Genomic DNA, 15,781 nt, shown 5'->3' with positions numbered 1-15,781 from the left:
TTTTAAACTGTCCTTCACCCAGCTCATGTCTAACCTTCAACATGGTGACAGGAATAATAATATTAGATTGAAATTGTGTCACAGGTTGGGGCCAAACTGACCTTGAGGCAATGCAGAAATTGGAATCATATCCTACCCCTACCGTAAACGTGCAAATCTTTTTCTAGATGACATCTTCCATTAGTGACATGAACATATAAAACAGCTGATAACATGTCAAAATGAACAGTTATTGAATGCTCTGATGAGCATTGACCAGTAGGTGCCTGAGCACTTTACAGCTAATAGGTTTAGCCTATATGGCATCACTCACAGCAGCATGAGTAGTGCTGCTCCATCTAAGCCCATTAGTGCGTTCAAGTCACTCACTGTACCGTCACTAACTGTTGACCTTTTCAGGCCTCTAAAGAGAAGCGAGGCCATTAGATTACAAGGCTGTTTCCCTCTTTAGATTATACAGACTGCTCCCATTGACAAAGTACTTACGAAATCAAAAGTATGGACACAAGCAGCCTTATTTATAGGGAAAAAGACTATGAATGTGCATTGAAAGCTCTTAGTTGAACAGACGGGAACAGGAACAGCTCCTCTACCAAGGCTGCTGTATTCCACATAGCAAAAGCCATGACAACATAATCTCTATCTTTTTATAACCTACAGCCTAATGACTAAATCAAATCACCAGGAATTTTAATTCACAGAGGCCAGGTGTGCAATGGTATACAAAGCTGTACCTTATAGTGTCACATCATAGAAAAGTTTAAACCATAAACAAATATTTATTATTGGACATTAGCTACTGTTGAAAGTACTGTACAATGAAAGATGATCCTTGTGCAGCTACACTTGAATCCTTTCACGTTTATCTGTCCTGGACAAACAAAACAACTATCAGGCAGTTCACTCAAACAGCCGTGGTCAAATATTTGGTTTTAGATAAGAGGCCTGTGATTGTGGGCTATATAGCATGGTGCATTATCTTATCTCAGCCTCATCCATTTTCTCTACCGCAATTACAAGAGGACTTCAGAGGGACAAGTAACAAGTTTTTAAAGCTTTTTTTCACACTTCATCACTTCAGTATAAAGTCTTTTTGATCGACTGAGTCAACAGCGACAAAGAGAGGGAATGTATGACACAAATGTGCATCTGCGCCAAATTCAACTGAATCAGGAGTCAGTCATGTATGTTGATCTGTCTCAACAAAGCTTCTCTCTCCCTTCCGGCGTAGACTGAGAAACTCGGCCCACCTGTATTGAAGCTCTGCTGAAACATCAGAGGAAACCAAATCAAATGCGGGAGGTGGATTAAAGGTGGACAGCAGGGTGGAAGTCAGAGAGCAAAGCCCAGGGACACACACATTCTGCTTGGCGAATAATCCTTTTTGTTAGCCCCTTTCTGACCTCAGCCTCCCCTGAGTCAGGCTGGCTTTCTTTAACACACATATGGGGCCTCACACAGGTTTCTCTGAAGTCAGGTCTCAAAGAGAACTTCAACCACTCGCTGCTTTGAGTTTGGCTCTTTGGTAAAATGATATGTCTTGCCTGGAGAATGCTTATGTGACAGCAGACATAGTTTATATTACACTGACATCAAAAGGTATTCAAAAAATGTAAGCCCCAAATCTGAAATCAACTCCCCAGACACTTGGCTTCGGCATCAGATGTGACTGGAAGCATCTGAGGAATTATCATTTAAGTTGAAGGGGAGAACATTAAGAGTTGGTTCTTTGTTTTTGAAGTGTCACAACACTACAAAAAGTAGCTTACTTTGTTTAAATATATGCTTCAACCATAAGATGGATATCACAAACTCCCTCAAAAAACCGGTGTCAGTAAACATCTTCCTATTCCAAAAAATATATCTGCATTTATAGGGCCATTTAAACGTTTATCGTGCAAATGTGGACATGGGTCCTCATGGACAACAAACATGCATGGCACTGAGAGAGAGGCCACCAAATCCTCTGAATTGAACGATATATGCTGCCTAAACAAAAACACACTTTTTGTAGTTCTTTTCCCCTGGTCAGCGTTCTGGTTGATGTTTTGCCAGTTCCATGCCCTCGGATCACTGCACAGCAATTGTCAGAGGCACAAAGCAGGGGGAAGTGGAGGATGGAGGATGAGTGATGTAACAGAGGGCTGAATGAAAAAGAGACTGTCTATGTTTGGTATGTGCCCGGGGGGGCTTCCGAGCTCGGAAAAAAAAAGACTTCAAGTCATGCTTTTAGTGCTTTCAATGTGCTATTTCTCCGATTCTCTGCTCAAGATGTGAATGCGGTCATATTCTTTTAATAAAGCATGCTTGAACATAACGCTCTGCATGAAATTCTTAAGGAAGCTGTGTATGGTGCTGGCTGGTAGGTGGGGGACTGACAGAAAAACCCTTTCTCTCCTGTCAAAGCACAGGCTGAGGAAAGCCATAGCACTTTGTTCTTTCATAACACTATTATTTGTTCATGTCTAGTTGTATAATTTAGTCCAAATAAAGGGAACGCCATTCTAAAAGCTACTTCTTCTGAATATTTTATTCTCCTACAAGAAAAACAGGGACAAATCTATTGACTGTGAGGGCTAGCCTATGGAAATGGTGAGATTAATACGCAATAGGCAGTAATACACTTCAGTTTCTTTTCTTTATTTTATGTATTTTATTTATAGCAGTTCAATCAAATTGCAAACGAAGACAAAATGTAAAAAACAAAGCTACATTCTCAATTCCACACCCACATAAATGTTCTTTAATAAATTAATCCTTTTTATATTTTTGGTTTCAAATTGACAGTTTTTAAACAAAGACTGGAAAGCAATGGAGATTGCAATGCACTACAGCTGAGGAGGAAACAGAGAAGCAGTAAGGAGACTAACGCTTTGCAGGAAGCTAAATTCATTTTTGAATCCAATCTATATAGCGAGTGATCAAGATAAAATCCAGAAAACTGATTGATCGGTTTATACAAGTTCACACAGACGGATGGGGAGCTTAGCCTGTACTGAGGATTGCATGCAAACGCTATTTTAGCCCCCAAATATCAGGTTATGTGTGCCAGATGGCCATATGCTGGTTGGGCTTTAATTCCCTGAATGAAATCTTCTCAAGGTCACACTGAAAGAGGAGAAAGAGGCTGTGACCAGGCACAAAGACATAAAGAGAACAAGAGGAAGCTATTCATTTGGATTTCGGTGACTGTCGATGTTTAAGACAAAATAACTATGATAGCAACTCAACTTCAAGGTTAAAGGCAGCAAAAAATGAGACTGAAATCAAAGAGACACTTTGGAGAAGAAAGCAACCTTCATATGGTCGCTTATAATGTGCCAGAGAGGTTTGTAAGTCGTTGGTCCATTTTGACTTTTTGATGTCAACACATTGCTGTGAGTCAGAGGTTAGTATTGAGACTGAAATTAAAATATATCCTTTAATCTGTAACAATGAACATTTCAGATAGGACATTAATTTTCATAATACAAAACAACAGATGGTGTGCACTCATTAATCAAAACACAAAACAAAATATTTTATATTTAGACTGCAGCTTAATCCTGTCCACAAGTCATGCGATCATGTGCTTGAGCTAAACAGAGCCCATACAATGATATGTAGACATAAAAGTCAATCTTTGGAACATCACATATTATAAAGATCAATTGTTAAGTTGAAAATGGAGACCTGAAGACTAATCAGTAACTGTCACAACCTTATCATTAACCTCTAAAGGGCCAAAGGCACTAAGCTTAGGAGATGAAATTATTATAACAGACTTTGAAGAAATGGTTTTAGTCATTTTAAAGATGTTATTGATTGACTGACATTTAGTCATTAAATGTGGCATTCCATGGCCCCCTTCAATCTCATTCACCTTACAACACTACTGTTGTTCAAATCATCTGCCCCTTCAAGTGGTATTATTTTTAAAAGATTATTTGGACTGTTAAAAAAGGGTATTAATATGGCCTTTAAAAACTGTCACGCAACACAGTTTTTGTTGGGTCACTAATAGCATGGACTTAAGCTTTGTTGGGCCAACAAGTGCAAAGACATGAGCTGCAACGGAGCGATTTGGTGCAACGTGAAGGCATGACAGGTGTCAACACTCAGATATAAAAAATACCCTGAGGAACATTTCAAGAAAAGAGAAATAGATCGAGGGAGCAGATAAACCGGTTATTTCCGAGAATGCGAGAGAAGAGGATGTAATAGCTGCACCCATATCTGTCATAATACTCTGTAATATGGTCTTTGTGAACTCTGTGGTCATGAGGCTCTCCAGAGCTGTGGTTGAATCTGACTGTTGTCGGGATTATCAGCACTTTTTATGTAATACAACACTGTGCTGCTGCATTGGAGCTCAGTGCCAGATTTTGTTTCCGCTTGGTGATTTAAGCTAGTGCTTTCCCTCAAACGCCTGTTTGAAAAAGATTTATATCTGTGAAGTGTGAATCAGCGGTTTGACCAGTATGCTCTTGTTATGTGGGTGGTTTGGTAGAATCCTTCAAAGCCTTTTCACTGATAATGAAGGGTGTGCTAGCAAGTTGTGTATGCTTTCTATTGAGAAATATGGGGCAGAAGAAAAAGTCTTGTTCAAGGTTATGCAAAAAAAAAGAATCTGTTCCCATATTTTTTCATCAAGTCAAACACACGCTGTGAACAAGAGCTTCCCCTAGTTCTACGGGCAACAAGCCAAATTAACAACGAAGACTTGAACACAAGACACACATTATAACACCACAGGGTGACATGATTTGTGAGTCAGCAATCACAGAGCCCTATATTCATAATTCAACATTGTCTCTTGGTTGCATAAGCTCCCACTGAGCTTCATCAGACTTCTTTTTGGTTCATTCTCAATTAAATATACAACCTCAAGCTGCATTCATACCTCAGGGATCTGACAATCATTGCTAGGGACTCGGTTCATGGCTGTCATCCTTTGTTGCAGTTTTTGCAGTGCTTAACAGCTCTTTTGTTCAGCCCTGAACACAAACTGATGAGGTCAGCAGGCCCATGTTTGTAGTGGCCATGCAAGACAAGATCAGACCAGACATGACATGTTTACAGGCTAAATCAAAGCCAGTGTAAGACACCTTGAACGGATCAGATACAGCACGTCGTAACAGAGGTAACATGACAGACAATATCTCCCTACTAGTAAACATAATGATGAGATCATTGTTTGTTATACAGTAAGGGTAGGTATTCAAGTCCATGCCTGCTGTATACAATTACTTTAAATTGAGTGTATAGTCACCAGTCCGACAGACACAGGTGAATCCTGTGAGGGTCACAGCCTCTGACAAAGTTTTGACTGCGCTTTAAAATCCTATTAGGTGGATGGTCTGGAATGTTCCTTTGCCTGGACTCTACTAGTAGGATCAAAAGCTCAAGAGCAAAGCCTTGTTTAAAACAATCTCTCTGTCTAACTTACTGACCAGGAATATTCAATCACCTTGAAAGAAGAAAGTAACAGTAGAAAAGAAAAGGTCTTTAAAATGGACACATGGCTTTTTATTCATAAGGTTACTAATTCTAGAAACGCTGTTAATGTGAAGGCATTTTCCAGGCTAACAGTTACTTTTTGCCTGAGATGGATGAATAACAATACATAATAACATACATAATTATAATGTTCCTCAATAAAGACGAGAATAACTGTAGCTTTTTAGCCACTATTGTGCAGCCCGAGTTACTAAATAGGAAATATTTGGAATTGCAAAACAGCATGAATAAATTAAAATGTGCAGACTTTGTCAAAGTCCAGTATTTATAGCTGGGGGAGCTTATGTAAGCCTTTTCCAGAATCTCAGAAGATGTTTCATCTTAGCTATGGTGAATGGGCCAGATTGGGCAAGGATGGAAATGCATGACCTGTGGGAGCTTTTACACATTAGAATCACATTTTGGCTAAAGTCTGGCTGAAAATATTTGAAAGTACTGATCATTAGCAAACTAAGAAGCTGCAAAGATTATAATGTATCCCATTCACCATGTTTGAAGGCATAAAACTCAGTGTTGCCTCTGTGTGCTGACATTTCATCTCAAGGATCTATCCAGTTTTTCTATACATATTTCATGCTGCCATATGGTGCCTCTGATGAGCAGCAGACAAGATTAAGTCTGCCATTTAACTCTTGCAACGGCCATGATCATGTCTGTTTTTCTGCTCTCATCAATCAACCATTTTGCAGAAAATACAGAGTGATTGTGTTTTTACTGTATCCTGTATGAGGGATACATATCAGAAAATATTGCTTTGGGAGCAATATAGAGCAAGGTTGTGTTTTGTCAGTGCTAATGATGCTAACTACACTGCAGATGACAAACAGGCCTTCCAAAACTGTACTCTGACTCAAAACTATTTTCTGCAATGTAGACAACACTTCCTGAAAGAAAAATGAAGGGTCACTATGAACTGGGAATTGTGAAATCAATAAAGGCACAATGGTCAGCATCAGCAAATATGGTCAAACTTCCCAGAAGAAGGGGTACTTAATAAAAAAAAAGGAGGCATCGCAATAAACGTCTGTGCAGCTGCAATATCCACTGATACTGCTGATTAAACAACTGATGCATGTATTTATACTATCTTGGTACTATTACTTGGGTTTCAATGGCAGCCCAGAAGTGCTTTCTGACTATTCCTCCCAGTCCATTCCCCTGGCACTATATGTCCAAATGACTAATGTGCCGAATGTATCCGAGCTCCAGTTTCTCCAGAGTTTTTATACGCAGACCTCGCTTTTCTCCTTATCCATGCAGTAGTGATTTTTAGATCTGTGATAACTGAGAAATAATACACTGAGCTGTAGAGCTTTCTTGTTGCAAGTCAGACTGAAAAGTACTTAAAGAGGTAAAATAACTCAAGCCATTTTAAAAAAATTAAATGGATTTCTGCATAAGCAATAAGAGATAGGCACTTTGTCTGAACTGTTTATCGGTCAATAGCTTATTTACACATAATCCAAAATTCACACCCATTTTACATCATGACTGGTCAGCAACTGTGCAGAAAAGAGACATGAGCCAGATTCTGAACTTCTATCTATCTTTTATATTCTTGACACAACTATTTCTGTGATTTTTTGTGCGTGGAACAGAGAGCATCACTACGGCCCCAATCATGACGAGACTAATTGACACAGTCACGGCAGCTTGAAAAACGTCAAAAATGGTATTGCTGGTGATGCTTTTCTCTGCGATGTGCCTCGGTGTGATCAGCTGCTTAGAGTGTCTTCAAGGAGAGACTCATATTTAAACTAAATCGTATTTCTCCCCTTCTACAGCGGTCGGTTTTTCACGTTGCCTTTAAGGGGGGCTGTTCAGACCAACTACAAACGCTTGTTTTTATGTGGTCAGACACGGTGTTGCAAGAACTAATTCTGATTAAAACCAGGCCCTTAAGCCTACTCCTAGACCAAATTAGTTTTTTCAAATGGACAAATCTATTGAAATGTAGTTTAAGTCTTAAACTTGGCCTAATTTCTGTCCAGAAGTGTAGAAGACGAAAAGAGTAGCAATACCGGAGTGTGAGCTAATTGAGCAAAGGCACATGGAGGGAAAGAGGACTCCAGACAGTTCAGACTTCTTAATCTGTGATTAGACAAGTGGGCAGGGCATCCAGCTCAATGCTATTTGAGAGCTGACACTCGAGGGACTGTTATGTCTTCAGCCAGACAGCTAAGGCAAAAGTGTTGCTTCTTTTTTCAGGATATTATTTAGCCAAGACAAGGGCAACATTTCCATTGGGCTTTGAAGCACTAAGAGCAATAAGATAAAAAAAATGGTCAAAGGGCTTGCAATAATTATGAGATTTTGCTCTAAAAAACATTTGACTCAGTGGGATAAACATAACCACACATGGCTTGCTTTTGTTTACACCAGCAGACAGTGCTAGATTGCAGCACAGGATATCACGCTGCCTTTATGACAATGTTTCATGTTTCCAAATGGTCTGTCATGTGCTCTCATTCATCCTCACCACTGTGTTTTGTCTCTGAAATAATGGTCTCTGTGTTGCTGCTGGCACATACAGCTCAGGAAATGCCTGAATGGGAGAGGTGGGAAATAAGTAGAGAAAGAACAAGAGAGAAACACCAGTTGAGAGACATTGTCCCCAATGTGCTTATTTTGACAGGATCCTCCCTGTGTCAGAGGACGGTTTCCTTGCCTCACTTGTTGGATGAGGAAGTTGGATCTCTTCACGAGTAGAGACCCGGTATCCACCCACACAAGTATCTGGCCTTTCTCACATACTGAGGTCCAGGCAGGGGGAAACAAACCTTTCTTCCCTTTGTGAGGAATTCAACATGAGCATTCAGCACATGTTCACTCTGGGCCGGTTCAGCAAAACTTTTCAACGGGGTGAGCAATCTACAGCTCCAATCCTACCACCCCTCCCCTCCCAGAGAGCAGGTTGTTGGTCAACAACAGAATACAATAGCGGGTTGAGGACAGACCAAAGCTGCCTGGCTTCAGCTCCACCAGCAGCTCTCTAGTTGCCAGGAATGTGAAACGTTTCCCAAGGAAATTCCTCCTCCTCCAGGAAGACATGGAAGGAAACCATGAGAATTTTGACACATTGCAGGCAGTGGGAGTGAGCATGAAAAAGAGAGGAGGGAAGGTGCTGATTGGTCTACTGCTAGCAAAGTGTGTGAACAGCATTGTTGAGAATGGTGCAGAGTAATATTTCCAAATGCATCTAAGAAAGGACCTACAAAAAATGACTAAATAGCCAAAAAATGTATATCCTAATTCCTTATAATCGTAATAGGCAAAATATCATTAAAAAGCAATTACATTTCATGGCCAATATCATTACTTTCACTTGCTACTTCTAGCTGCAGCAACATATCATTGAGTCTGATCTCTTTAAGTGAAATTATCTACAATAAGGCTTTTCCTTTATCCATGATGTGGGTATCTTCCCAAGCGCCTGTCCCTGAAATCAAATACTGTAATTGTACTGTGGCTCTGGGGCATTAATACAATCTCAGTTAACTTTGGGGATAACTCTTCTATGTTTTCAAACTAGTAAACACTAACTGGATTATACTTGCGCATATGCAATTCAACGTTCAATAGTATCTTCACATAAAAACCAGAGATTACAGAGATTCCCTCATTTCATCCATTTAGATAATGACAGACAGGCTCTAGCCAGCTCGACTAAAATTAATCAGAAATCAATCAAGAATCAGACCAATGAGCAGAACTGATGGCATTGGTATCAGTAAAGTTTTATCAATTCCCATTCCTAGTAATACAACTGTTACAATGTCCTTTAGAATAAGTAACTGTTTGACTTTGACATCACAGGGACAGTGCCCTCTCTGTGCCTCAGCTGTCTGCTGGTGTGGCCGAACAAAGATTGTAAACATGACGCAGACGGACGTGGAGTGCTGTGTCACAATCCTGAAGGGCACTGGAGATTGCTGGTGAGCCTTGTTTATGATTGCAGAAGGAAGCAGAGGATTAAGCAGACAGTGTCTGTGTGCAGCATCAGATTACCAGCTCTTCTTTTCCTGTTATGAAATCAGATTAATGCAGCTCCCCTGCTAGGAGAAACAATATCTAAGCCTTGAGATGGAGGGGTTATCAGGGAGGTGAAAGGGGAAGGTAAGCTCATATAATCTGACAGACAGGCCTCCTTTATTTGTATCCTGATTTTATGGTTTCATCTTGGGTTTAAAAATGAACATATGGAGAATTAGCCGTCATATCGAAGAGATTAAGGCCAGGGATGATACTGGAGATTGTACGCCAACAATTCAAACTTCAGGATAAAATAAATGTCTGTGTGCATCAAAGCATATGGGACATGTAAAGACTCCGGGCTGACGGCTTGATCTCCACTGACCTAGAACAAAGGAAGAAACATTAATGTTGCTCCAGTCCAGGCCTGAGTTTGTTTTTTGTTTATCTTCTCTACTTACTGACATACGCGGCACATATGAATTTGATTGACCATACAGAAAGATGGGCAAAAGAAAACAAACATCTGACCAGAGCCTGCAAAGTACACTCAATTACTATCGAGATAGGGCTCTGCGACTCGCCTGAGAATGAGGTTATCTTGGAAGTCACATGAATCAAACAGCCAGAGAGAAGGATGCTCTGCTCAGCAGAGATAAACGTCAAAGCAGAAGAGGAATGATGTTGTTTTTGTAGCTTGTGAGAAACCTTTAAGATATCTTCACCTATCTGAACCCAGACGGTGAAACTTAAAAGACGGATACATATTTGAAGTAAATATATTCATGGACTGAAAATATTTCCAAACCTTTCGTTCAGTGACCAAAATAAGACAATGTTTATTTTGAAAACCTGTAAGCAGGTATCAAGTGTCTTCCTTAACAACCCCCCTAACATCTTGGGACACAATGAAGCCTGGGGAGCTTGTATGGCAAGTATGACCTAATTGCCTGGTTGCTCCCATCGTTTCAATGATGAGGGTAAAGGTCACAACTTTTGACCCCAAGTCGTAAAAGATTTTTTGAACTTGGTAAGAAGCCACCCTCTCATGCTGCTACACATTCTTTGTTAGTAGATAAACATAGCACCATTTTGACCTCTGCATCAGCGTCATTGCTGCAAATACCACACCATTCCCTCAACAAATGCCTGCTTTGCTAAGGTTAAAGGCCTGAGCGAGCCCCTTAACTCCTACTGCAGTGCAAAGTTATTAAGTCTCGCCATTTTTGGCCTGCTGACTAAAGTTTATTTTGCTATGTCATCACGTGTATACGCTTTCCCACGTCTGTCAGAGGGAAACAATACCTGTGAAAACAAGGCTACTGCACCCAAACAAATGAACACTGAAGCTGAGAAGTCTCAGAAGTCAAGCTACCTTTGCATTTCACAGTGGGGCTGCATGATTAATTTAAACATTACCTTATGTAGCAGTGCAATACCCAAATCACAGAAACTGCAATTCTTTGATGAAGATAAATGTGACACAAAACAGCTGTAGAGATGCTCTGACGGAAAAATAGTTGATGTAAGAAAGCATGTTCGTTTGTCCCAACAAATGTAACATCATCATGATTTTAATAGTTTGAATGCCAAAATTATCATTCCCAAGTACCTTTGAATCATAGTGTAACGGTAATTTGCCAAAATAATTGCAATACGATGTCTTTATCATAGCGTGCAGTAGAAACAAATCTGCAAAGGTCAAAATAGACACCAAAGCACTGGAAACGATCTAGATCATCAAAATGGCGTTAAGAATAGATCAAATCTACTGGTATATACTCTTCCCAACTTCCTCTATTACGCATACGAGCTGTACCGTTCTTTTTTTAAAATCAGGATTTTCACCTTGTGCAATTTATCTCATCTCCGTCTTCACTTACTCAGCAACATTACCACAAGCAGTAGTCAGCAATTTGTTGAGGGTTAAAGGGGAAAAGACGGTGTAAAACCTATCTGCAAGCCCTCCAGACATTTTCTGTCATTTCAGAGGACGGTTAACACGAGAACAAAAAAACCTCAGCTTACAAGAAATAAGCTGCAACACCAATACCACGTGGTATTAGAAAGACTGGAGGGTAGCAGACTTGCAGGCAGTGCTGGAATAAAAACAATGCTTGTCCAACTGTTCCAACACGCCTGTTAAGGATGACGCTGCCACAACACTCGTCTGGCAGGTAAACAACAGTCAAATACTGTATCAAACACAGAAACAAAATTGGATGTGCGAGCTTATGGTTGCATTTAGATATAATACGCAAATGAGTGGAGTAAAAGGCTCCTTGTTCAAACAGCTGATCCTGTGTACTAGTACATGAAATAGAAAGGGAAAGAAAAATAAGGTATATGTCCTCGTTCCTTTAGTGGCCCAGTGCCAAAGGTGCGACAACAACAAAACTGTAAGGACCCACAACCCCATGCTGAGAGTGCTAAGAGGGCCTACAAAAGCTGACAGCATACTTTCCATTGTGAATAAAATATTTTCCTCTAAGCATGGCTTTCAGTGGGGCTTCAGGGCTTAGGAGGATCTTTTTTTTTTTGTAATGCAGCGTCTTATTAATGAACCACAGCTGTGTGGGATGTTTTAGAAAACCAAAATAAAAAAAAAACAGTCAATTACTAACAGCCCTATGCCCTCATGTGAAACCGTGCCACTTAGCTGGACACCCACATTTGCTGAAGGCTAGTGGAGGAGCAAACAGCTGCACACAAAATGGCCCAACCCCTGAAAGAATGCCAAGGCAGAATCCCCAAAACAAGCCATGGGTTGGGCTCCCATGCAAGCCCTTTCACACCAGTCAAGAATGGTCTGAAGACACATAAGGCAGAGACAGGCTCTGGAAATTACTTTGCAAAATGCTGTGAGAACTATCTCTGAGCTGCCATGTTAAACAAGAACTACAACAAGACGTTTTAACCTAGATAAACAATCGTGTCATACATCATTATCTCCGATAACTTCTGCTCCTTTGCATATTAGATCAGGCATCTACTGCGGTCTTATGCTGAACAATGACTGGTAAACCTCCACTCTGTGCCTCATCAATAATCCATTGTCATGCTCTTCCTTATCCATCTTTTATACAGCACCTTGTATGTCATCCGCTATAGAGAGCCAGCACATAGTGTGGAGGCAGAGATGTGGGAAATCAATGCGCCATGTATGGCACACTCTATAAATGCACTGACATGTCTGCTGCTTTTTCTGCTCGCCCATAGTTTTAAAACTTAATGTGTACAGTGTCAGAGGCATGTTCACTTGAGTCATATGTCAGAAAACAATACTGTAGTTGCTTTCACAGTACATCAGTTTTATCTATATGTGCCCGCTGAGGATCTTTAAAACCTCAGGCACCTCATCACAGACATCAAGGATCTCATAGCTTTTGTTGTGAAAGACTGCGCTCATGGAAAGCATGGTCGTGTCAAGACTTAAAATAAAAATAATGCAATCACATTTTAAGAAATAGGACTAGCAAGCTGTCAAATAGGGGAGCAATGCTGTCAGTTGTCACTCTTTTCATTCTCACTGTGGTTGGCTTCAAAACAACTGAGTTGCCACGGACAAAGCAGAAACTGAAAGATCACCATCGCTGTAAATTATCCATGTTTTCCAAATGCTGCAGTTCCACTGACACATGCATACTCGTGCAGGCTATAGAGAGGCATCAGGCAAACACACACTAACACACACACACACACACTCACACATCGACTGTGGAGGAAACCCTCCCCTTGCAAGCCCACTTCTCTTCCCAATGAGTGGAACAGATCTAGGTCAAAGCTGATTAATGTGCCCACAGCTCCCGAGAGGTTTCTGGTCAGGTGGCAGCAATGCCTGCTCACTGTGTCGATGAATACTAATGCAGAGAATTACTGGATATTGCTGCTAAACTCGGAATCGAATGGAGTCATCAGAATAACATCAAGACAATGCAGATGACTGCGAGTAAATTTGCATACAAAAAAAGTGACAATCAAAACAGTTGACTCTCCCCTAGTGCCAGCTGCTGTGTCAACACTCATACTAGTGGATGTGTTTGTGCTGGTCTTAGGGCTGTGCACGGAGTTTATCTGAACATAAACATAAAACAGCCCACAACACATAAACGAGGATATTATGTGGATTTCATGGCTGGTGAACTGCCCATTTGCTCATGACACACGTACAGCGCTGGGTGAAAATGATGTCTGCTACTTGTGAGACGAACGGCATCCATGTCACTGTATTTATAGATAGTTATGTTGCTATTAGGTGGCATGCATACCGTAAATCAGTCCCAGCACGGGCCTACATAGACAAAGGAGCATGTAATATCTGCAAAGCTCTGACAACGTAGCCACACAGCGGAATACGAGCAGCAGCAGCCCTCCTGACCGATAAACTAGTTAGCTGAACTTTTGTTAACGCTAGCTAGTTATCATAACGGGTCGCAACAACATTGTTAACAGTTAACAGGACAATGTACACACTCTGAGACCAAGACGAAGGTATTGGTGTTAATTAAGACAATTAAGTGTTGGCCATTTTAGCCTGCTGCATTTTTATTGTGAAAAAATATATTCTGATTAAAATGCTTTCAGCACGAAACATGAGAGCAACTCGACCACCAGTGCTATTTGCTAGGTAGCTTTAGCATTAGCCACCTTGCTAGTTAGCTCGACAGTCAGCAGCCCAGCACTGTTTTGGAAATGTGTGGCAGCTCGTCTCTCCTGACTAACGTTACACTCAACCAGGGCGTTGTTTGTCCGACGCTAGCCTTATATTTATCAAGCGACAAGGTGGTTTGTAAACACTATGGTGTGGGGGTATTTTACGCTAACACAACAATGTTAACGTTACCTCGGAACGCAGCTTGGGGATGATCGGTCTATCTCCCAGGTCGCAAAGAGGTTCATGGGCACAGGCATGCTGCCGGAGCCCAGGACCACAGCCCCGGCTAACGCTCCGGTCGGGAGGCTTGTCGGTGCTGGTCCACCGCCGCCACCGCTGCTCGGGTTCAGGAAAGCGGCCCGGACGCCTCCTCTCTCTACAGCCGCCGCCATCATCACCTCCACTGCCGGGGGAGCAGCTCTAGCTAAGTGTCGGACGAACGCGGGAGCCGCTGAACTCTGTGCTGCCTGCTCCTGCTCCTCCAGACTCCCAGCTCCTCTACACTGACTGGGAGATGCTGATAGGCGGGGCGGGGCATGTCGCTGCTGATAGGGGGCAGCACGTCCCCGCGTCTAGGGTGGGACATCTCTAATACTAATCGCTCTACATGTTTTCCTGTAAAGATATGGGGTAAGCATACGACAGGAAAAGTATTTAGGAGCAGCTATTATAGACTGAGATGTTACAGGAAATAATCAGGTAGGTTCAAGTTAGGTTAGACCTTGTTCATTCCCCACTCTCCCATCATTTCTGTTTGTTGACTCTGTGAATTGTTAGAGAAACAAGCAGAATATACAGGCCTTTATAATCAAATCACATGTGCTTACAAGGAAATGTTATATTATGTCTGGTCTGGTGATGAATTAAAACATCTAAAAATGACGTAAATAAATGTGTATTAGTTAAAAATGTAAAAGGATTCATAAATATAAACCATATGTGTTATATAGTTGCTTTTAAAGGGGCACTGTGTAGTTTTTTTAAAAGAATTTGGTAGAATTTTAATATTTACAATATTAGTGAGGTAATGATGATTACAAAAAATCAGAAATTGAACAAACAAGCTGTTCTCAGAGGAAAATAAGGTCCGCAAAACACTGTTTGAAGCTAGAAAGATGGCAGGGTCCGCCACATATAAACAAACTAAATAGTATGAAATTGTGTTGTCCTTTAAGGTCAGTTTGTTTATTCAGTCATTAAAATGAAGAGAGTTTGTTTATTTAGTTTGTTTAGGAATAAAAAAAATCAGTCAATGAAGATCTTTCTCTTGATTCTGTGATTAAAATTTCTACCCCAAACCTGCATACTGCCCCTTTAATCCTCATTGCTCATAAAATTTGTACTTAGTTTGTAATTACTGTGGCAGTAAAGGCTCACTGATGGCTAGTGTAAGATTTTGTGGAGAGGCAAGCTTACATTTACTTAAGGGCTTGGCAATATGGCCTAAAATAACATTGAAATATTTTTAGACTACATTGCGATACACAACATATGTCTTGATATTACTGAAATCTCCTCAAAACCACTTCATAAAAGCTAAGGCGACAAAATCACGATATCTTTGACCAAAAATCTTGACATCACTATTGCAGCAATATTGTAGGGACGGCTATCAGTACTTTTAACAAATATTACCACAATGAGTTTATTTTTATG

General features: G+C 40.8%; 1 protein-coding gene across 2 annotated transcripts in view; it reads right to left on the bottom strand.

The window, feature by feature from the left end:
- Nucleotides 1-14,624, bottom strand: part of LOC141009369 (phosphofurin acidic cluster sorting protein 2) — a 48,632-nt gene extending 34,008 nt beyond the window's left edge. Inside the window, exon 1 of one of the 2 annotated variants that reach the window (XM_073481964.1) lies at nucleotides 14,315-14,624. In XM_073481964.1, the coding sequence (XP_073338065.1) occupies nucleotides 14,315-14,520 (206 nt within the window). In that variant the 5' untranslated portion in view covers nucleotides 14,521-14,624. The remainder of the gene's footprint in view (nucleotides 1-14,314) is intronic. The other variant, XM_073481963.1, reaches the window with a different exon arrangement.
- Nucleotides 14,625-15,781: the final 1,157 nt, after the last annotated feature.

Source organism: Pagrus major, chromosome 15, assembly GCF_040436345.1.
Source record: "Pagrus major chromosome 15, Pma_NU_1.0".
NCBI classification, from domain to species: Eukaryota; Metazoa; Chordata; class Actinopteri; order Spariformes; family Sparidae; genus Pagrus; species Pagrus major.
This window is presented reverse-complemented; position numbering and strand designations above follow the sequence as displayed.